We start from the raw sequence: 24,474 nt of genomic DNA, 5'->3' as shown, positions 1-24,474 counted from the left end.
AAACCAACTCCATCAGAATGACCCTCATTTGGGCCTTCAACTTTTGCTTAATGCTTATGCTTCAGAGCAGCTTCTTCAACCTCCAACTTCAGGAACTTCCAAATACACTGTAAGAAAGTGGCTTGTAATGAAGCAAAGTTACCAACAGGATTGTTGGTGAGTGCAAGATAAATGCTGGAGAAGAGTTTCAAATTACTGGAAAATTAAAATACTGTTGGGAGGTGGAGGGTTTTATTTTCTGGGGGTTTTTGAGGCTTTTTTTTTTGCCAAATCCCATTTTCAATTGAACTATTTAGTGAAAGTAACATTTGGCCAAAGCAGAGCATGATTTTCACAGAACAGCAATAAAATATTTAGCACGCTTATGTTCTCAAAAATGAAAAACAAAGTAGAACAAAATGCACAAAACAAAACATTGTGCTGAAATGGGCAGAATAGATTAGTCTTTTGCTGCAATACCTCCAGTTTTGCCTTTTGTCTGAGAAATGCCAGGCAACTGACAATTCCCACTTCATCAATGGGAGCTGGATGCTCCATCTGTGATGAGCTCTGATCTGCTTACAGTCCTGCTTACAGCTGCTATCCCAATTTAAGAGCATTCTAGGAGAAAGCTTTTTCTGTTTATAAGCTCACTTAGCCAAACTCTGTTCTTCCCAGTCACTTAAACTAAAGAGCAGGGGCAGATTCCCAAACTTAAGAGAGGCCCTGACACTGCGAGAAGGGCCAGGTTGTTTGAAGTTAAGCACATGCTTAAGTGCTCTGCTGGATTTTTGCCCAAGCCGCCAATCTTTTATAGTTAATCATTTATTAGCCCGCTTATGTTCTGGTAGTTATGCTTCAGTGTGCAAATATGTAAATTACTTTCATAAAGCTCCACGAACTGAGCACAAATAATGCTTCCTCAGCCCTCTGCAGTTCTCCAGTCCTGTGACACCTCAGATAGATCAAGTGACACTTAGAACTCACAAGAAAGTTACTTCTCCCTTAATTAAACAGAATCATTACTGTGTTCGTCTTCTTAATGGTGAGACACATTCACAGACTTGCAAAGTAAGCAAATAAATAATGCCAGTTAGCTCTAACCTGACAAGTATCACACATTTTGCCTCTAGAAGCATGTACACCGATCCATCTTCCTCCTCCACTCCCAGAGTGAGAAAAGGATCAAGCCATCAAATGTATCGTAAGCATATTTACATAACTCTGGCACAGATTAAATTAAATCACTACCTACAAGGGTATTTGCAATGCATCACAAGGTAATTCTCCCAAACACCAGTGACCATTTTAATTTTTCTTTCCCTCCTGAGGTTAATTGCTGTGAACTACAGGGGAATGTCACCTCCACTTACCTGTGCTCTGTTGCTTTGTCCTCAGAAAGCTCACAGCTGCTGTGATTTCTCACAAAAAATTAAAATTGCCACGAGGAGAGAAAATATAGTTACTGCCATTCAGTTCCAATATATTTATTGGAATGATAGGCACCATTGCTGCCTCACTAAAACAGAGCCTTAAAACACAATTAGTTGCAGTTGTATAAATTGCAGAGCCAGTTATTCTGCACTCCTGCCCGTGGGCCTTCCATGCACCCATTAATGAAAACGCTGCTCTTCCCCAGATGTCAGGTACTTTTGCAAGAAATGAGCAGCAGGAAGGGAAAATGACAGAGTCTGTTCCCTTGCTCTGTAGAGCAACTTTTTGTAAAAATTTATTCTCTGTCAAGCAAACTGCCTGAAAAAAAAAATGCCACAGTCAGCTACATTTTCTAAGAGGAAGCTTGAACACTGCTCAGATTGAGTCATATTAAAACAAATTAATGCCGACAGCTGGTCTCACAATCATTACTTGAAAAAAAACTAAACCTCAAGCTTTAAGTATAAGTTTAAAAAAACCCTAGTCCTAAACAAAGAAAGAAAGAAGTAGCAAACTAAGCAAATGGGCTCTCCCATGATAGACTGGCTGCCATCATGACCCACCAAACAGAACAAAACTCATCCCCTGAACTGTCCTGCGTTTGGGCGCTGACTGCAAAATGGTCCAAAGATTCTCCTGCAGAGTTGGGCTGGCAGATCAGGTCCTGGGCCACCCAGGACACAGATCACTGGAGAAGCAAAGGTAGGAGGGACCCTCAAGGGAAACCCTCATGCTTGGGAAAAATAAATCTTAGACAGGGTCCACTGGATGGCTGTTTTGGGATTGGTGAGAAAATAAAGCCCCAGGAAAGGAGGAGCCTCAGACAAATTTCGGAAGGCTTGTTTTCAGTTCAGGTCCTGAATGGAGATTTGGCCATCATCCCAAATACTAGGAGGTTTTCCTGCACTATGTAATTCTTTAAAAATGAGACACGTGTTAATTTCTTCTTTTGCCTGTAACTACCAGTTAATTACCAAGTTACAGTAAAGCAAGTAAGTTTGCAGCATTTTAAAGGAAATATAATGTGTTAAAGTAGGTTAGAAGAGACACAGAAAGATACCACTTGTATGAAAAAATGCATGACAGTGGAAGATATTTTCCTTTCACAGTAGGTCAGATATAACAAGCCCTTGATGGAAAATATCCACTCACTTCTGGAGATCTAGTGAGATGGAGACACAAATATCTGAGCAGCTAAATATAGTTCTGGATAGCAGTGCTTTGCACAGTAAGTTCTAGTGTCTCTTAATATGGAAATTGATACAAAAATAAAATCACAGCATTTTCAGAGTCTATCTCTGCTTGTGTGCTCACTGGGACTCACACCACCAAATTTCAGCCTCTGTTGAAATTACTCTGCAATTTTTGTCTTGCACTGCCTCACATGCCAGGAAGGCAGAATAATGATGTCCATCACTAAAAGGCCACATCATTGAGGTATATAAAGGTTACTCCACAGAAAGTCAATATGAACTGCACTGAGGTCTTGTCCTTCAGCAGTTCTGCCAGAGTGGTAAGTTAAGTTTAATTAGAGGAGCCTAGGTGTTGGTCAGAGTTTTCCCCAGCCCTAAATGCCAGTGGTTCAATTTTGCAATGCTTGTTACTGGACATGTGCCCTTTGGATCAGCTTGTGGTTGCTGAAGCTTGGAGCCAGGCTTGGGCAGGTACTGCTGAAGCGGCAAACCCCTCGAGAAGGAAGAGAAAGCAGTGGGAACAGTGAGAGCCGTGGCAGTGACACATGGCTTTCTCATATTCCTCCTCCCTTCTGACTTTGAGGAAAAACTTTGGACCCAGGTATGATTGCTTTTGTAGTAATTTAAATTTAAATTCCCCAGGCCTGACTCTACAACTACTCTGTCCCTTACTCAACCATTGGCCCTGGTATCAGGTGTGCAGGACTTGGTGGCTGTACATTGGGTCACAGGACAATTCAGGTCAGAAAGGACCTCCTTGCAGCAGAGGTGACACACCGAGAAGGAGGGTGCAGATGGCAGGAAATTCAGAGCAGAAATGGGCTCCATCCCTGGCCGTGTCCCACTGCAGTCAGAGATGGCTGGGAGAAACTTGGTCTGGTGCTTTTTCTCCCCGTCACAGAGAAAGCATTGGATGATATCCAGCCATTATTAACAGGTTTGTCAGCAGTATTGATCTGAGCGAAACCTTTAAGTCAACTTCACTTTATGTAACACTAGAAGCATTTACTCTTACAACTCACATGGAAAATAAAATGCAAACAAAACAAAGGTGTGTCATTCACTTTATATTATCCACCTTCAAAGTTAGAAAGTTATGCCAAGCATAAGTCAGTAAATAAATAAAATATCAACAAGCTTGATTTCAAAGGTCTTGGGAAGAGGGAGAGTGCCACACTTTCAGCCTTCTTATTCCCCTTTTCAGTCCCCAAATGCTAAAATACTGTGCCCTACCCAGGGGTGAGGAGGGAGCCCCTGCAGGAAGCAGCTGACTTCAGAGCCGGTGTAAGCCGAGGAACTGGATGCAACACTACACATCCTTGTGAACATAACTAGTGCAAGAGAGACCAGTGAGAACCGCAAATTATTTGGTGATCACCAGCTGCCGTGACAGTCAGTTCCGGCTCACCACAAGCCCTGTCTCATGGATGGATAACCAGGACTGATCTGGGGCTGTACCACACACCTGGCAGCTCTGCAAGACAGGTTCCCAGATCTTCCCCAGCCACAGAAGCTCACCAAGCAGCTTCCCAAAGACAACATACAGGAGAATAAAGTTTTTCACCTTCAAGTTAGATGAAGCCATGTGATGATTAGCTGACATCTGGAGATGTCCCACCACTGTTGACACACAGCAGAGCCCAGAGCAGGTGCAAGACAGAGAAGTTCTCCCTTCCGTAACACAACTATAGCTCCCAAAAATATTCTCTTCAGGTAGCTCCTGCTCACAGAAGCCCACATATATCAGATGCAGAAGCATGGCACCCTCCATATTCTCATCCTTTTTGCCAAAGACACTTGGGAGAAGCACACCACCGCTCCAAAGCCACAGGCAAAGGGACTGCAGGATTCACACAAACAATCTGGATAAGTAATGAGCATCATATCCTTACAAATTAGCTGGGGTGATAAGAGCTGAAAAAACATTTGCATTGTGGCTTCTCTAAACCAGACACTGCAGTTTAAGGTTTGGGTGAGACCATGAATGTTCATTCACATCTTTGTTCTCATTCAAAAATGTGAAGACTGTACCAGACTTACAACTAACAGGCACGGCATGCACTGAAATTGCCAAAGCTTGTAAAATCTGATTTCCTCTGTGAGGGAGAAAGGGAAGTTATTTAGTTTGAGTCATAAGAGGTCTTGATACAATCTAAGCTTCATCATTTCTGAAGAAACAGCTCACTCCCTGGGCAGATATCAAAAGGCTGCTGCGTATAGCCTTGATAACAAAAAAGCAGAGAACAATTCCTAGCGCTGAAGATTACAAGACCTTTGTATAAGATGCTCTTCAGTACAGTTTCTCTTGCATTACACCACCTGATGGGCACTCTAGGATTATGGTTAGCTCTTCAGGGATCCATGGATCTGAAATCAAGAAGATAGAAGCTTTGCAGAGGTTTTTCGTTTAAAAAAATAAAAATTGTGCCACCCTTGGCATAAATTACAATGTCAATCTACCTGCCTTTTCCAGCCTGAGGTTTTCACTCTCTGGAGCCTCACCTGCTGCAGAGTCAGAGAGTGTGCAGCTCTGCGACAGGTGAAAGAAGGCAGGCAGAAGGGCTTGGGGTAATTCTGTCTTCATGTCCTTCACATGTGCTGGAAGTCTCTGCTGACTCATAACCCCCCTTCTGTGGACTGAATCCTGTCGGGACCCCATGAAGAGGGATGATGATGCTCGCAAACCCACAAGTAGAACAAAAGAAAGCTTAAACCAATCCAAATACAAAATTTTACTCCCTACCTTAGCTGCTAAGGCTAGGGAGGACATTTTATTGCTTATGCCATTTGTTTCTGGAGAACATCTGTGGGAGGGAAGAGTAAACTTTGTCACACACCCCATGGGGCTGTGTAAAGCAGCTTAGTGGGATAATTTTTGACACCTCTCCATGCTGGAGTCAACCCAGAAGTGCGGGCCAAGACTTCAGCAAGAGCCTTCCCTGGGGAGATGCAAGACTAGCACAGCCAATCCTGCATCTCCATGAGAGCTGCTCTCCAGCACTCCTGTGGCCTCTGACAGAAACTGAATTCACAAATGGCACAGTGATGCAAGGAACCAGAGGGGGAAAGGGCAGCTGAGGTTGCTACCATAATGGCCCAACCAGAGCAAATGGCAAACAAGAACAAACCCCTGCAGAGCAGCACTCGGGATAAACAACAAATATTCCCCTATGCTCATTGTCCCCTTTCTTCTATTACAAGGAAGGATGTAAGAAACAAAACTCACTTTGCAAGAAAAGGTGCTATGGAAACCATAAGCAGAAAGCACAACTGATGTAGGTTGTTCTTTGCACGGTCATTTCCACTTGCCTGCATACCAGAATACATAGATTATTCCTACTACCACAGACAGACGAGCAGCACCAGACACAGTGGGCTGAGATGCTGTTTTATTACCAGCCCCCTGTGGTAAAAAAAAGCATCAGGCTTGAGCTCCTCTGCATTCTCACACAGACCCTGCAGTGCCAGCAGTATGTTCCTCCCAATACCATTTGGTCTTGTCATAGATAACAAGCAGCTTTGATGAGTTTGTAGAAGGTGTGACTTAAGGGTGGCAGCCCTGTGAGTCCCACATTCCCAATTTTTGAGTAAATTTCTTCACATCACATCAATGCCAGCTGTTCAGCTACTCCCATGACTGAATTTGTTCTACAAACAGTAGTTCTGCAAAGCAGTCACTCCATCAATGGAGACTGGGATGGTCAATGGCTTAGAGCTTTGTGTACTGAAGGGACAGCACTGCGGACAAGACATCAGCTAGGTGACAGAAAGCTGAGGATACAGCAAGCATCCACAATGATACAGTGTGCTGTAGATACTTGTGGAGTGAGGCTGAGGTGAGGATAGCTCTCCATAATGGACACTCACTGGATTCCGGAACAAGCGTGGAACATTCCCATGCTTACACACAGACTTTGCCATAGTGGCAACTTTCCAGCTGCTCGTGGTTGCTCCTTGCCTTGGCAGTAGGGTACAACCACCAGCACCAGGCACATGTCCACCTTTAGGTGTGCAGTCTGCAGGTACAGCCTGTAACAAATGCGAAATATCTTCTGCAACTGAGGCCAGCTGTGAGGCAACATACCCAGTAAGACCACTGGACCACCAGCTAGTGGAAAAAATAACTCTCTTAACAGTACTCCGACACCCTCAGGAGGCACTCTGAAGCTGCACGGATAACTGCAGGCCCATGATGCCATGTTTTTCTAGTACCCAACAAGCAGATGGAGGTTAGTGACTAGCTTCTCCCAGCCAAACTTCCTGCAGAGGGATGACTAGTTTTCAGACTGTTTAACAGACACGTGACCATGGCCAAATGCCAGATGGCTGGAAAGAGTATTGGAGAAGCCCTCATGATGCATGTCTAGCCTTGGCTGCCAGCATCATGCACCATATGTATCAGCTCCCAGATAGAAAGGCCTGGCTGCTAGCTGGGAGTGTGACACAGGGGTGTTACATAGCACAGTTTTTAGTGAGGACACCATAGAATAGGCCAGAATGAACAACAGTTTTTCTTTTCCTTGCTTCTCACTTGTGATTGGTATACAGGGGATCTGCATTAGATTCATTGTGCAGCCATTACTGATCCTTGCTATCAGGAGTAGAACACAAGTGGAAAGAAAAACAAGGAAACAACAACAAAAAAAGTCTCCACATGGCATCACTTTCTGCAAACCAGCAACTGCAGATGCAGTTTCATGACCTTGTTATACTGATCTAACTCTGGGCTGCTATGGAAACAATCAGCCCTAACCTTCCTGCCCACCCTGTCATGAGCTGGCCCAGGGAATTTGACTGCTATTTAACCAGGTTCCTTTTCATTTGGATCAGTTACCCGAGTGTCATACTGCTCAGCCTGCCCAAGCTCAGGAGGCAGCATGAGAGCACAGTCAGCAGCAGCAATTCACAGCAGGATGAGCTGAAAGACGTTGTCTTACAGCAACAGCCTCACAGCTTCACCAGCCTTAACCTGCCTCAACATATTCACAGGCACGCTGACACAGCTTGCAAGAAGCACAGTCCAAATCAGAGATATTCCAATGTGTGTGCCACATCAGTTACATACAAACCAGTGATCTGCCCAGACTGATTTCATTCATGCCTCAGTCTGGGAGGTGCTTATGTGAGACATGAAATGAAGCTAAAACTCTGCAGATTCCTAATGAGAGTATGTATAAACAAACAGCTGGCAGCCAAGTTATAAAACAAAAAAAAAAAAAAAAGAAAAAATACCCCACCTTCCCAAAAAACCCAACCCAAAAGATAGTTGCCTATTTATTTTAAAAAGAATTCTGTTGCTGTTTTCATTTTCAAGAACGTATGTACACTTGAAGAATAAAGAGAGGCTTTTTTATTCCCATATTCCCATTGGTGTCTAAATGACAACCCTCAAATGCAAATTTCAATCATGTGACAGCATTTAATCTGTTTCAACACAGCACTCTGATTGCTGGATGGGTTTTTGGCACTCTAGTCCCTTAACCCTGATTTACATTCCAGAGCTGGAGGTTGGTTCAGAAGAAGCCTGAGGATGCTTTATCATGTGGAATGGTGCTTAGTCCTTCTGGGAAGTCCAAGTCTCTGTGTAGTTAACAGCTGGGCCAGTCCATTCATCACCATCATAAATATGGTCAGTGACATAACCAGCACATAGTGGCTGATGCTGCAAGGAAGAGACAGATTGAAAAAGTGAGAAAAAAATACAAATTTGCAGAGTAAAGAAAAAAATCTTAACATAAACAAATCTTTGAATTATTATTTTATTTTTCATTTTAAGTAGGCTGATTTTTCACCTAGGATGTGATTTTATATACACTGCTCTTAGAAGACAAGTATTATAGCAGCACTGTCACGTAAAAACCCAGGTTTCAGACAAAATAAAATGGTGGGGACAACAGAAAATAGAACTGAACATACACCAAATGAGTAAGAGGCACTAGGTATACTTTTCATTCAAATGGATAACTCAGTGTATGTGAGTGAAACAATTGCAAAACTTCCATTTGCTGTCAGATTCTAGAGAGAACTTCCCATCAGGCAAACAATCCTTGGTAGTAAGACAACTCAGATATTTATGTCAGATGAAGCACAATTTTCTAGAGAAAATACTATTCTAGTGACAAAGAGCTTTAAGAAAAAAAACAAAAAACCAAACCAAAACGCCACTACTTATTCACTAAACAGTGCTAAAATCTGTAGAATTCTCTGCTGTGGTATTCTTTGCTGTGGTAGCACATGCAAAGAGATTAAAGAGATGAGTTCATCTCTAGTGGCTAATAGACACAATATGAAAATGCAGCTTCTGGGTTAGGATGTCCTGAAGCCACTCATGATTAAAAGGCTAACAAGCAATGAGCTTGCTCTCCACTTGCTCAAATTCTATTACCTCAGGTTCACTGGTGCTACAGATGGGCTACTCAGGGTCAGACTAAGATTCAATTCAGGGAATTTGGCATTCTGTGCTCAAGGCCCATTTGGAATTAAATCTGGCTAATAACAAGAAGGGCTTCTTCAAAGACACCAATAACACAAGGAAAACTATGGAAAATGCAGGCCTGCTACTGAATGGAGCAGGGACCCTTGCAACAGAGGCTGCAAAAAAGGCTGAGACATGGAATGCATTCTTTGTTTCAGCCTTCACTGCCAAGTCTAGCTCTCAAGAACCCCTGACCCAAGAGATCATGGAGGAAGTCTGGAGGAAGGCAGACTTCCCTTTTGTGTGGGAGAATTGGATTACAGACCATTCAGTCAAACCTGACATCTACATGTGCAGATGCCTCCTCAGCAAGTTCACTGCTGGCACAAAGCTGGAAGGAGTGGCCAATACCCCAGAGGGCTGTGCAGCCCCTTAGAACAACTTCAATAGGTTGGAGAGATGGGCAGAGAACTGCCTGAGATTCAACACAGGCAAATGCAGGGTCCTGCACTTGGAGAAGAATAATCACAAGCACCGTGACAGGCTGGGGGCTGACCTGCTGTAGAGCAGCTCTGTGGAGAAGGATGTGGGGGTCCTGGTGGACAACAAGCTGTCCATGAACCAGCAGTGTGTCCTTGTGGCCAAGAAGGCCAAAGGTATCCTGGGGTGCATTAGGAAGAACATTGTTGCCAGTAGGTCAAGGGAGGTGATCCTGCCCCTCTGCTCAGCCCTGGTGAGACACATCTGGAGTGCTGTGTCCAGTTCTGGGCTCCTCAGTATATAAGGGTCAGGGAGCTAGCTCCTGGAACAGGTCCAGTGGAGGGCTAAGAAGATGATAAAGGGACTAAGAGACTGGAGCATCTCTCTTACGAGGGAAGGCTGAGAGAGCTGAGCCTGTTCAGTCTTGAGAAGAAACAAGTGAGAAGGGACCTCTTCAATGTCTGTAAGTATCTGAAGGGAGGGTGTCAAGAGGATGGATGCAGGCTCTTCCTGGTGGTGCTTAGCAGCAGGAAAAGGGGCAATGGGCACAAACTGGAGCACAGGAAGTTCCACCTCAACATGAGGAATAACTTTACTGTGCAGGTGACTGAGTACTGAAACAGACTGCCCAGAGAGGCTGTGGAGTCTCCTTCCTTGGAGAAAAGCCATCTGGGCACAATCCTGAGTAATGTGTTCTGAGGGACTCTGCTTGATCAGGGAAGCTGGACTAAATGGGCTCCAGTGGTCCCTTCCCACCTCAACCATTGTGTGATTCTGTAAGATCTGAATTGGGTATGGTTAATGTAAACCACTAGTCATTCAGAAACCAGGAATCTTCCAAAACCAGTGACATTTCAGATTAGAGCTGCAGATGAAACACTGCTGCACCCATGTCCATTATGCATCCAGTGTGGCTTTGGTTTTTCCTGGGACTACTGAAGAAACTAGCACTCTGACATGAGAGGTACCCATACGCCCTGATGCACACATACCCATTATTCCAAAGTAAATGGCTCTTTAGAACAAACAGAGTAACTTCAGACTCGAAGAAGTCTGAGTTTAGTCACAAAAAAGGATTGCAAGGAATGCTTGCTGGCTTAATGACTTGGAATTTCTGCCAGAGGACTCATTCAGTTTGAGAGTTTAGCCACAGAAGAGCAGTAAAGCTCATAATGCCGACGCTATCAATCCTCACAGCCCTGAGACTGTGACAACTCTGGCACTATTTAGCGCTGTGAAGTGGAGAAGCACCAGCTCTAAACAAAGCTGGGCCACTAACCAGTGTGAGGGAATGAAAGTAATCCAAAAAGTTCTTCCACAGCCAGGGTGCCAGCAACCAAAGGACCAAACAAGGAGAACATAAAAACAGTCCAGATGCATGCTGTAAGATTTTTCTGTTTCAGTTGAGTCTGACTAAAACATCTCACAAATATCTCACTTAAATACATTGTTTTAAGAAATCAATTAGAAAAATCCACCATCATAAAAGGGCTCAGACCTCAATGAGCATAATGAGCAGCACATGTATGAGAACCAAGTTCCTGTCCTGTTTCTGTGGGAAAGGTGTAAGACACAGGGAGAGGATGAAGTCAGGCATAAAGCCTACTGTCACCTGGGCAGTGCACTTTGGACCTCATAGTTCACAGCACATTTACAAAAACAAAGATAAACTCTCTCAAGAGCTGCCCTTGAAAGACCACCTGGGTGTCTTGCAACTTTGGTTTCAGTTCTCCATGGGAAAGGACACACTGACAGATGAAAGTCTTGCTACAGTTATCTTCATGGCGTAATGTGCCCTTGGGGACTGTACATTCACCACAGGTAGATAAGGTTGCTGGCTCTTACAGAACAGTCACCCTGATAAACCGCTGCACACTTAGTGTCTCCTGCCTTACTGGTAACACCTCAGCTTTCCTTCCCACCTGACACCAGAATTCTAGCTTTTCATGGAAGCAGCAAACACTACTTTCCTAGTAACTTTCAAAGAAGGTTTGAATGAGAAATCTGAAAATCACAAGCCAAATGAAGACCCTGCTTTTATTGCCACAGATACCCCAAGACCATCACAGACCACGCGTGAACCCCAGACAAGGAATCTGAATTCTCGTGCACCCCCCAAATGGGTCTTTCATCACATCTTTCAGATGTGATCAGTGTTTTGGGCATAGGAAGAGGCTTTCTCAAAGCAAAAAGGTTTCTTCAAACTCTGCTTAGCCACCTGTCAGCTGAAGGACTAGATCCTCCATACTTTTGTAAAGAAGAGAATGCTGCACACACTTCTCCCTTGCTATACTGCAAAAGTCTGCATAGTTATGCTCCTTTAATAAAATATGAGCTGTTCAAACATATATATATATATAAAATGTCATAGAGCACAATAAAAAGAATTTCAATCTACTTGTCATATAATTACAAACAGCCAGCATCTCTGGGGCTCTCAGCAACCAGTACTGCACTGCCTGCAGGCAGCTCTGCCTGGTAAATTACTTCTTAGGCTGGGGTAATGCTGTATTTAAGCAAAGAAAACAAGACTCTAACAGGTATATGCCACAACAGCAGTGTCAAATCTTGATCCCTATACAATTCAGAACCTGCACCCTTGACTGGATCTGTAGTTACAGTGAAGGAGATAATTCTCAAAACAAGCTTTCTGCATCAGAAGTCAAACCTGAGCTAATGAGAAGGAGGAGTGAGATTCTAGGCTCCAGGCAAATTAGATCCATGTGAAGGAAGAAGAGCCATTAAACAGGTAAAAGATAATAGCATAATGGGGCACAGTGGAGCAATGCTTATAAAGGATGAGATGGCAAAGGTAGCAGGTTTGGGGGATCAAGGATGATCTACAGTAGGGTAGCACTGTTCAATGGAAAGGTGAGTGCCCCATCTACGGATCAATGTCAACAGGCAAAGCTGGCAGTAAGAAAATTTTTCATCAGGGAGCAACACACCTGTTTCAATGGCAAGGAACCACAAGGAGAACATATGAGGTACTACCACCTTCTGGCTTTGTGACACTGTATATTGGTGAGAAAAAAGGAAGACAAGAAAAATCAAAGACAAAAAGAATCTAAGCTATCAAAAAAATGGGGGGGTAAGCAGTGGGAATCAATCTTGCTCCAAAACTTGGCTTTCTCCCAAGACAGGCTAATTCCTAAGATGACAGACCTGATTAGAAGCTGGAAAGACAAGAAGATGGAGTAAATCACCATAGCAATCAAAAAAACTAGAAACAAAATAAGTAAAACAAAAACAACTTGTGCAGGGACTTGGATGAGAACTCTTCAAAAGAGTCTGGAGACAATATTTCTACATGCCATGCTCTTTGAACTGTTCCCAAGCACACAGTGAGTCCCCAGATTTAGATTATGAATTTTAAGCTTCCTGCTTTTCCAGCCAGGATGCCACACCCTCTCTCCTCAGTTTCACCAAAAAACAAATCACAAAACTTTTGTTCTAACAGTTCAACCTAGAAGCCCCAGCACTCCAACTCTATTCTGTTATTCCTAAAACCTAAAAAACCCAGTTTTGTGCTTTATGTCCCCTGACCTTTGAAACTGCAAAACAGTTAAGATCATATCTTTATCTCCCAGCAGCTATAAAGAGAAGGAATAGTATACTATGTGTCTATATAAAGCTACATAATAGCCATATAAAGAACCTTTAAGGTTTATCTTCATTATCAGGTTATACAACTGTTTACAAAGTACGTATACTGTAAAGATACAGCAGGCTTTTTATAGTAGGTTCTCTCTTTCTGGAAATCTACAGATAAATATAGATAAACACACCTTTTAAGCTGCAGAGAAATTATTTTGGTGACAAAGAAGCTGAAAAGCTAGCTATTCCATTTGGTTGTTACTCAAAAATAAAAGGATCTGTCAGGAAAAACTTCTCATGATCATGTATTACACACTGATACATCAAAAACACTAGGAAAATTACATTATTATTTTTAAGAAATTTAATGGTGTGTTCTTCTGGGGCATATTATGCAATTCAGGTTACCTCAAGGTATATAAAAGTAGAGGACAAGGTTAGTAGACCTTAGAAGTTTATGTAAACTGCTGCTTTGAGTTCTGCATTCACTGCAAGATTTTTATCCAGCTATTATATCTGAACAATGGAAAGCACTCTCTGAACGACAAGCTTACATTGATTTTGGCATGACCATTAAGAAAAGGGGCTTTAAAACTTTCTAAGAAGCCATAAATATTTATGGTAATTGATAATTTACTGAGAGGAGGGAATCAGTGGTGCGTTGACAATTTGCTGAATGTGGTAATACAGGACTGTATGTTGGATCTGTTGTTGCTTAGCATTTCATTAACAAACTGGAAGAGTGGAAGAGGTAGAAATCTGTTTTCAAAGACAATACTTATATGACATGGTGAATTCCACTGGGAGAATAAAGACATCGTATTGTTAAGGCAAATGTGAGGCATGGTAAAATATCATGTCATATGGTTAAGGCATAGTAGAATATGATGTAAAAGCCAGGAGTTAGGGCTCCTGAAATTTTTAAAAATAGAAAATGTCAGTTCAGTAAACAAACCTTACTTCCAAACAATGAGACCCACTAGGAAAGAAAACATCAAGGTGAAAAAACAGTGAAGGTCTTTTTATTGCAAGGGATTTAAAGCCAGCTCATCTACATGAAACTTTGCTATTGGAAAAACCAAATATTGGCTAATGGGTCTCCAATTCAACTTGCATATTTTTAGTAAGAGAGAGAACATACAGAATTTTTGAACTGTGGTAATTAGAAAATCCATGGAAAGCCCATCACCACAAAACAGGATGAGCAAGGAAACACACATCAAAGCTTTACAAATGTGCATACACCACTGGACTCTGAGAGACTTCAGAAGAATGAATCTCCACCAGGCAATTAAACGGATGCTTTTCCACCTCTGATTTCACTGATGTGGTAACCAGTAACATAACATGAATCCAGATATTTTTGCTGACACATTCATATGCTCTTCCTATCAGTGTGACAAGAAAAAAAGAAAAATATGAGAGCAGCTGTCCCCAAGACTGCTCCTATTCTCAGGAAAGTTTTGGCAACATGGAAAATGTCAACTGACAGGATATTTTCAGACCTTGCTGTCAAAGCAGCAACAGACAACACTGCAATGAGAATGCCACAGAGCTGTCACTGCACTTGCAACAGGAGGACAGGAAACAGCTACGGTAGTATCTCACTCCCACTGGTTTTGGGAATCACCCAAAACCCGTTGAAGCTCATCTTCCCTTTCAGGAACAAACAAACAAAAAAAAAATAATCTGCTGTTGCTTACTAATTTTGCCAAGCCTGAGGATCACACATTAGAAATCTGCTCAGAGGAGAAAGTTCTGGTGCCAAAATAATGCTCATGCTAGATATAAGAAGGACCACTTAGCACCCCACCTACAGCTTCACTTCCTTTCTTATGCAACCTAATTATTTTTTTTATGTGCATATACACACATACAAATAAAACATATAAAAGAGACTACAATAAAATAACATAGGTGGTAGAGTTAAGTATTCAAAAGTGAAGTAATGACAGAGACTGCCTGAACATTACGTATTTTCCATGTTAAAAACGAATTACAAATTACTCTTTCAAAAGATCTTTTTCAGCGCTTCCTTCAGTGATCAAAACACATGGAGAGGCAGAATTACAGCAGTGCATAATGAGCTCTCCTAAACTCCTCAGAATAAGGCAACCTTCCAGCTGAAATAGATCCAGCAATGCATTACTGTTGTAAAGCTCTAGCTATGAACACCATGTATCAGAGAGGAAGTTTTTGGATACTTGTAACAACTTATACTTTCGCTGCTAACTCCCAATCAAAAAACTTTTTGCCCAACAGAGCAGAAATTTTCTGAGGGCTTTAATATCCTTATTAAACTGTAGAGGAATTCAAACCAAAGGATGAAGCCCTCTGACTTACCATAAACTGACCATAGCAAGGAAGCGTGATGCTAAAGCGACATTTTCACTGTTTGATCTAAGTGTACCTCTGCCCACTAGGAACCTTCTAAAGGTAACAGTGAGCAGGAATTGGAACCTCCAAAGGAAACAGGCAGAACACGTGTGCACACGTGTCCACATGCTGCTGGGAACATCGGGGCTCACAAAAGCACAGAGTATATATAGACTAAACAGAATATTAACAATGGACCACTATTCAGCTCCTGTTTAAATAACAGCGTCAAGTGACCAGATTGGCTGGATTAGTAGCAACGCATTCCCTGCTAAGCTTATTACAGCATTTTATCTATTTCCACAACCTAGGGAAGGTAAATCTGAAACATGTATTCCTTGTATTTGAGGTTAATATTACCCATAACACAAAACAAATTTTCTTATTTTAGCTGTGATTGCTATGTTTAAATGCTAAACTCTTCCCCAACTTGGAGGATGGACTTTGGTAGCCACCAACATATTTATACAAGGTTCACTAATTCACAGGGAGCTGTATACGGAGGCTTAACTAGGTACAAGACAATGAACAACTTCAACAAATTGTTATTTTAACAGTGATTACAACTAATTAAAATGCAAAACATTAATTAAAATACTTTTTGTCTAGCTACTTTTCAAACAAATCCTACTAACTGCATTTCTTGCCATGCTGGATTTATTACTTACTCTGTGTTGCTCTGGCACAGATATTAAGACACAAGTTTTAGCTTGGGATATGTATACATATGCATGCACATGTGTTTAAAGTATGTGGAACACCCCTGAAGCATTCGATTAAGCAGAGTAATTGGAAAAAATTAAACAAGTTATGAGTAGGTAAACTTACTAAAAAAATAAACTCACTAAAAAATAGTATAACTCATAAAACTTTAAAAATGCTGTGGAAGCAAAAAAGGTACTGTACCTTGTGCCAATATCCAGCCAGCTTCCATAATCTTTAACCAAAAAGAAAAAATGCTAGGAAATAAAACAACTTTGATTAGTACATCAACACTGCACAATGGAACAGAAAAAGAAACCCCAATTTTTTAGGCTGCTTACTCCAAATTCCTAATTCTTCACATAGAATAAGAACAAGACCTTTCTAGAAATGATCATTTGGACTACAGTAAATAATACTCTAGGAATCAGAAACAGATTTAGCATGGTACCAAACAAAAATATCAAGAGGTGGACTAAGTTTTGTCTAGCATGGGTTGCAAAAACCAGAGAAACACCAGAACTTTTTCAATAAGAGAAGCTAAGCCACTTTATTGTTTGAAATAACATGCCAAATAATGCAGTGCCTAAAAGTTTTCATGGAATTTCAACACAAATGTCTTTGGGCAACTCGAGCAGTTCTCCACCTGTAAAGTGGGAATAATGTTGGGAGAAGACAGTACTTATCTATTAGTGAATTTCCCTAATTCTAGTTGGTGGCCCCATTGATTCAAGACTACAAACAAGTTCTCTTTTTGTCCTGCTTCTCTCTCTGCTCTTCATTTAATTCCTATTTTCTCTTTTCTTGACAGTTTCTGCATATCTTCTACAAACCTCTTTGGCAATTTCTTTTTTTTTTTTTTTTTTGTACATCAAGTACATGTCTGCTAATTGTTTCAAAATACTTAAAACAAAATAGGAGAATACATGAGGTATAAGACCTGGATGTACTGGGGCTTGATACACACCAGTAAACACCTCTAGTCTTCTTTTGGTTTAATTATACTGATTTTATTAGTGAAATGCTATGAATGTGGTTCATTGGTATACTATTTCTCTTCTTGTGGAAGTTACCCAAAAGCAGATTAGTCACACAGAAACTTGACACAAGCATACATTCTCCTTTTCTCACTCTACAGACAAATTAGCAATTATTTGTTTTTGACTTGGTGTTTTCCCTATCAGGTGATTTTTACAGATCACATTGTACTAGGAAATAAGATCAGGAGTGCTTACTCCAAGGGACAAAACAAAACCAGCATGTGTAAAGTGACAACACCAGCTCTACCTGCTGATTTGAAAAGGATTCTATTTACCAGTGGCACTGCTTGCTAATTTGAAGACAGCTGGAGTGGGCAATGAAAACATATTTTTAATCTGTAAAAACTGTGTTGGGGGATTGTTCAGCTTTGGGTTGTTTTGGCTAGCTTTGTTTGTGGATGCAGGCTTTCTGAAGATATCATTTCCTGACAGCTTATTACAAAGCTGTCTTCTTGGATGTTGCTGATCTCCTGGATTCTGACAAGTCTAATGGAGCTGGTGGGTAAAGCATTTCTCCTTCCTCTCTTTTTCAAGAGAGGCTGGGGTGGGTAAAAGGTTCAGAATTCCTGAACAATTAATTAAACCCTGCACACAGCTAAAACTGATATTCTTGTTTAATTTTTTCCAAGGAATATGATTGTAAAGCACATGAGGAGCTCCAAATGCTAACTTATTACTTCATTTTTGTCTCTTATTATTATAAGAGCATTGCTTCTTCAGAAGCATTAATTACATGAAATTCAAAAAGCAGTGATTGGAAGAGTTTTATCTCTAAGTTATGCTAGGATTTCAATCCAATTCTCTGCCCTAGTTAGAAAAACTTTGAAGTCTGAAACAAATTCAGATCTCTCTTGATGGAATTAGGAAAACTCTCTGCTTCTTGATCTTATTTGAAGAAAATGTGGAACAACAACTTACCAAAGCCATAATGTCTGAAATCACAAGAACAATGAGGAAAAGGCTGCAAAGAAAAAAACCCAGCAAAGTCATTGACCTTTCTTTATGGCCACAGCTATTAAAAGAGCTTATTAAAACCCACAGAAAGAAATTAAAGTAAGATAAGATTTCTTGCATTTGCCTTTCACAAACTCAGGTACGCTGCAATCTACTGGAAAACAATTGAAATACATGACTAGGACATCTGGCATTTATAATTTCACATTAATAGAGCTTCAATTTTACAATGGAGAAACCTAACATGAGTCATTTTTTGGAGAACAAAAGAATCTTACAAACAGCACCTGCTCATTCCTGATGCAGGGAGCTGTCTGGTGGTTAGACCAAATAAAAGCTGATTTAGGAGCTTCATGATGGACTCAAGAGTGAGCAAAACTGTTCAGCAGCTACCTGAGCTGATCAGTCCCACTTTGCTGACAACCACTCTGCTGAGTCAGAGGCTGGTAAAGGAGGTGCTTGCCCCCTTCCAAATCTCTGGATGCCCATAACCTGCTCTAGACACACCTAGCATTTTGGTTGCATGCTCCTAAACCATGGGCCTCTTTACAGGTAGCAGTTTACCTTGGGAAATTCAGCTTAGGCTAGTAAAAAGCACTAGAAGGGAGGAGGCAGAGTTATTTTTCCCCCCCATTAACCTAATCTTCTTTTCCTCAGACTATGTAAATCCTAAATTACATGAAAGCAATTGCTGTAACTGGTTAAAACTGGTTTCTAAGTTAATGACACTGAAGTAATGTTGCAAACAGCTGACCCATTAACAAAAGTCTTTAACTAGTATACAGCTAATTTATCAGTACTACCATCGTAAAACTACAAATGTTTTTTTTTTTCTTGGAAAACGTCCTGCTGCAGAATTGCATGACCATGTTCTTGGGGGGATACCCATACCAATGCCTCCAAATGAGGAACTTTCTGATATCACCTACATCAGTTGTGCTTCATTAATAAATCAGGATGCAACAAACCAGCTGTATCTCAGACACAGAGAAAGGCTTCTCTCTGCTAACCTATGGCTCAGATAGACAGGATGTTGCAATTATAGTGCTTAGAAGGCACTCAGCTAGAGGGCTGTTTTTTCACAGGCAAGCTCCAAGAACATAATGGGACAGAATACTCCCACTGGAAAAAAAAAAAAAAAAGGTCTTTAATCTGTAATCAGGGGGTTTAGGAGCAATTTGTTCAAATCACAAAAATCCACTTTTTACCCTTCTGAACTACAGGAAGCCTTTCACACAGAAGGACAAGACTAATTTCAGGGCATGTTTATACACTGCAAAGACAGGATTGTTCCCAGTGATGGCTTAATTTATCTAGCATGGGCAGCAAAAGCAATAAGAAGTGCAGCACAGACTTTAGGATGCACTGACAATCAGAGCACAGCCTCTCCAGGGATCCTGGGTGCGCCTTGCGGTTTCTGCTGTGTTCCCAGGAGGATGCTGTGGCAGTATCACTGCATTTGTTACCTGAGCACAGCTAAATGAAGCTGGCACAAACACCAGACAGAGTTACAGCCACAGCCTTATGAAGTGGCACAGAAATACTTGTGTCCCCTGGTTTATGAAGGCAGTATCATTTCCCCTCTCACACACTCAGATGCACATTCCATAAAAGTTTGCAATATCACCAGCAGTGCCAAGGCAAGCGTTCACCAATTGAGAAATGCTGACCTTTATGATACTTGAGCCCTAGAAATGGAAACCACTAGCTGGTTATTGGAGCAACTCCAGGTCTTCAGTGCAGCCCTGCTCTTGTACAAGCCTTAGGGATGAGGATGAACACCCTTCCTTGGGGGTCAAAGGACAAGGCAGGCCCAGCATGCAGACAGCTAAAGCAGAGCAGGTAAAAGGGGTGGGGAGCATCATACTGCTGCTCCAACAGGCAGTCAGATTTTGGGCTGCCCCATCTCTGTGGTAGCGGGTGGTGTTGTACAAGGAGACAATAGGCAGGGTCAGGCAGGATGAAAGCAGACAGAAAAGCAGAGGGCATCACAACAAGCGAGGGCAGCTTCGTCATGCTCAGCTGAGCAATGCGCACAAGAAAGTCCCTGAAGTCCTCCTGCCACACACAAGCAGGACTTTTGATCAACCCCACACAACATCCCACAGTGACAAAATCACATGGCTGACAGGGACCTCCTCCATCTCAGCACCATCCATAATATCACACCATGAGCGGAGGAGTCAGTCATGTGCACTGGGTCTGCTGAATGGGGTGAGCAAGGCTAACAAAATAAAAGCCTTGAGACAGGGGAAACATGAGGATACTTCAAGTCTGGATACAGCACTCCATGAGGCTGGGCAACCCCACTTTCATCTCTAAAAAGTCCTAAGAGATAAGGAAAGGACTGGCAGCCACTGCTTCTACTGCAAAAAATATGTAATACTGAACACATCTGAGAAGCACTGAACTGCAATGCAAGGACATACAGTGACTTTTTTTTTTTTAATGCTATCAATGATAAGGTCAGTGCTACAAAGCTATAAATTGGTTATATTATAAATGGGCTAATTAAAAAATACTATGCTATAGGTAGAGGTGGAGTATAAAGTAAAGATCAGACCTTAAATTCTTCTAATTTTTAACATTATGGAGGAAAAAGAGTCCTTCTCTGTATTGCCAGCAAAGAATATTAAATATCTGATTGTTTCAGACAAGGCCAACACTTCAATTTATACTCATTTATCGCTAAGGGAAAAACCTCTGAGCTTGCAGAAATCACTGAATAAAACTCCAAGCCCTAATAACAAATAAAAGCAACAATGAGATCTAATAGGTTTCTTTTTTTTAAATTTACATTAAGATTTGAAAATTCTGAATTCTTACAAAATAGATTTGAAACCCTTACTAATGCAGAAATGCAGCATGTAAAGTACCTCTTAGAAGACAGCTGTGTTGTGACTTGAACAGCTTCAAAAGCACATGATACCAGAACAAATGGGATCGCAACCTGTTCAAAAAACAAGCTAGATTTTGGCTTATTGTCATATTTACAAAAAGAACCTGGGCAGGTTGTGGAAACATTTTCCTGTTTTTGAAATTATCACAGAATGGGTATGTTACAAAATAAAATATTGGCTAGACAGGGTAGAAAATAATTTTGAAGGAAACATTTTCAGTTAATTAATAAAAATCCCTTTCCATAGTCACAGATGAACTGCAGTGAAATAAGCCATGAGGTAATATGGAAAACCATAATTAAAACAGATCCTCACTTGATTTATCCATTTTAGCACTAGTGGTAAATATTTCAACAAGGGTAGAAGACAACTATTCAGATCCAGCATCTCACATGAGAGGCTGCAGAGCTTCAAGTATAAAAGGGCAATCTCATCACAACCACAAAGTCTGAATACAGAAGGCATTCAGTAAGGCAATGGTCACACTGCCCCTCCAGAGCCAAGTCAAGCAAATGTAAATGGTTCAGTCAATTAAGAACAAAACAAACTAGAAAATATGAATGCTGCCTTTTGCTCTTTCCAAAGTTGAATTGCAATCCTTATGTTAGCAGTGTATAAAACCTGACTACTTGCATCTAGAAGGTTTGCACTATTAATCTGTGTCCTGCAGGACAACACAAAGTGTACCTGTAACTTCAGTCTGCTTTCTCTAGAACAGAAGCAGCAGAAAAGCAGTGGTAGAAAAGAGTGCTTATTTTAGTAATAACCAATAAATTGAATGTCCCACTTCATCCCTCTGGCAGATCCTTTACTCAAATACTAGAAAAGAGCTACCACACCTTGCCTGCAAACCAGAAGTGCAGTCCAATCTCTGATAGACTACTAAATATACAGAAAATTATAGCCATTGTAAAATGACAACCCAATCAGAACATCCAATACCTCTATTTAATGTAATATACATAGAGCTAATTATATACATCCTCAATGTTTCTGTTGATTTTATACTACAGGAAAAGCTTATAACTTCAAAAATTATTGAAGTATTTCCAACATCTGAAATTTCCATTTTAATACAATAAACAGACCTAATGCTGTTAAATTATACTTCCACACACTTCAGCTTCTCTTTTGGGAAAGAGAATGATCCCTCTAGAAACCCTACAAAGGCTGAAAGCTTCATACATGGTTAAGAAGCCTAATGAAGCTCAAGTACATACATATGTTTTTGTGAGCTGCAAAGTAACAACCATGTATGTGATACGTTATTTATTCCATAGTTCTTTGAGAAAATTTCAACAAGCTAAGATTACTAACCTTCAGTAAAAGCAAGCCTCCCATCATGAAGGGACTAAACACAGTCAAGAAACAATAGACAGATGCAGGATCAAAACTAGAGAAACATGGAAAAGACATTACATATCTTCAAAATGGCATTTTCCATTTAAAAAAAAAAAAAAAGCCTTTAATTACCCTGTAACACACTGGGTTGTATATACATTTTTAAACAAGGCTTCCAATTTTATCTTCTCTTGATGAAATATTAAATCAGCAGGAACTGCCAACATCACCTTTCTTTCTCTACAACTTTTCTCTGATTGTGTTTCAAGGTGCCATGCTGTTGGTGGGCAACCAAGTTCTCTCTGCTCATCCTGCCGATAACATCTAATGGAATTGAGACAACCTCACAACCAACAAGCTCGGGATCTTAGGGAAGATCTTGCAGAGAGGAGAAACAAAATAAATTGTTATCCTTCCACTGGTTACTACTTTGATTCTGCTGCCCTGATTTTGCTAATAAAATTTATGTCAATGATGCTTAGTACATCAACTGCAGGAAGAATTTTTTGTACAGTCTCAAACAAATAAAATTTACCTGTTAATAGAAGCTATGTTTCCAGTGCCAAAAAAGGCTGTCACTATGAAGAAAACCTAGATGTATTTAAGGAAAATACACTACAGAAATGGCTGCAATAAAAGAATACCAGAATTTCTCCTCCTTCATTCCAATTTACCTTCAAAATCTATCATGAAACCACAGTGAGTTGATCCACTGTTACAAATTTAGTGCACTAAGAAATCCAAAGTATTTTCTAGCTCTACTCTAGATTTCACACACAACTACATCAATTTTAAAATACATACTGACTAGGCAAGGTTTTAGAGTCTGTCTTGAGGCCCCTGTAAGAAAGCTGCAGGTGGCTTTTTGTGTCCCTGCCTAGCAAGATAGGAACATCCCTGGACCACAAATCCAGCTGTGCATTCAAACACATGCTTTTGCAGAAAGTAATGACACATGCATGTGTTCTGCATGCCAAAAGAGATGGCTTTATTGAGGAACTGACCATGGAAGAGGTAGTTGCTCTTAAAAAAGACTAGAGGTTCCTATGCTATCCTTACTATAGGTTCTTTTTCCCAAAGAATATGCTCAGTTTACCCATGGCAGAATGCGACTCCCATTTTCTTCCTTACCTGAGGGAGGACGACTCCACCAGTATCTGTACAGCTAGGAGTTTTTTGATAAACCCTACCTTTTTCATCTAGATAAAACACTTGCTACTACATGAGCCCATGAAAGGTATTTTTCTTGCTCTTGAGCTCATAAGAGCCCATTATAGCCCACAGTGCTTCAGCTGAAGAATGGTTTTTAACTTATTTTGCATAAGGCAGAGGGTCATAAGTCAGTGAGGATGGGCTGCTGTTGCCAGAGCTCCCTCTGGTCCTTTTGCTCCTGTTATCGCTCCTGCTATTTAAGTCTCTCCATAAACAATTTGTTACCAACTGTTCAGTAGAATCATTGGGATTCTGCATGCAATATTTGGGAAGGATTAGGTCAGCATAACTGAAGAAATCAGGCTTCCCAAGAGTATCACAATTTCAAGTTCAGTAACACGGCAGTCTAACAGCCTAGTGCAGTTCTGCTGGTTGAGATTTATAAGAAGAGGTCTGCAATAAAACAAAAAAGAAAATGCCAGTAACACATAGGTCTAATAAAAATGCTAAGCATGAGCAATCTGAATCTTTTCCTCAAAGACCAGGCTCTGTGATTTCTCAGCAGATGCCAGCTACTGGGCCTGATACAGGAGCCTTGGGACAACATTAAGACATACAGTTCACAGGGTCATAGTTGCAGTATGACTGCTCTAGCAGAAAAGGTTTCTCCTCTAATACCACTATTTCTAAACATTAAACAGCATCTAAATTAAAAAAAAAAAAAAGAAGTTACAGCATGCTTTGAGCAGGCAAAGGAGATCTAAAAACTGGTTATTTTTTCAGGAGCTGAGAAAAACACATTCAAGTGTTTCAGATGAAAGTAGTATTCACTTGTGAGGCAGTGTGAGGAGCAGAAAAGGCCTTGACTGTGCAAGCAGTGGATTATCAATACTGTTGTCATCACAAATGCA

The 24,474-nt window shown here is 41.0% G+C and overlaps 1 protein-coding gene across 4 annotated transcripts in view; it reads right to left on the bottom strand.

Moving 5' to 3' along the window:
* Positions 1 to 7,889: 7,889 nt before the first annotated feature.
* PIGN (phosphatidylinositol glycan anchor biosynthesis class N) overlaps positions 7,890 to 24,474 on the bottom strand; it is a 98,697-nt gene continuing 82,112 nt past the window's right edge. Inside the window, exons 24-30 of one of the 4 annotated variants that reach the window (XR_009276953.1) lie at positions 22,947 to 23,002; positions 22,388 to 22,463; positions 21,047 to 21,120; positions 19,181 to 19,292; positions 18,135 to 18,177; positions 16,381 to 16,433; positions 8,251 to 8,268 (exon numbers count right to left, since the gene is read on the bottom strand). Coding sequence is in view for 3 of the 4 variants with exons in the window: in XM_058832864.1 (XP_058688847.1) it covers positions 8,145 to 8,268; positions 16,381 to 16,433; positions 18,135 to 18,177; positions 21,047 to 21,120; positions 22,388 to 22,463; positions 22,947 to 23,002 (426 nt within the window). In the remaining variant the exon portion in view is untranslated. Of the gene's footprint in view, positions 8,269 to 16,380; positions 16,434 to 18,134; positions 18,178 to 19,180; positions 19,293 to 21,046; positions 21,121 to 22,387; positions 22,464 to 22,946; positions 23,003 to 24,474 lie in introns of all 4 variants that reach the window. The other 3 variants (XM_058832864.1, XM_058832865.1, XM_058832863.1) reach the window with 3 other exon arrangements.

The sequence above is a fragment of the Poecile atricapillus genome, chromosome 2 (genome assembly GCF_030490865.1).
Source record: "Poecile atricapillus isolate bPoeAtr1 chromosome 2, bPoeAtr1.hap1, whole genome shotgun sequence".
NCBI lineage: Eukaryota > Metazoa > Chordata > Aves > Passeriformes > Paridae > Poecile > Poecile atricapillus.
Note: the sequence above shows the minus strand (reverse complement) of the source record. Positions and strands in the feature narration are given on the sequence as shown.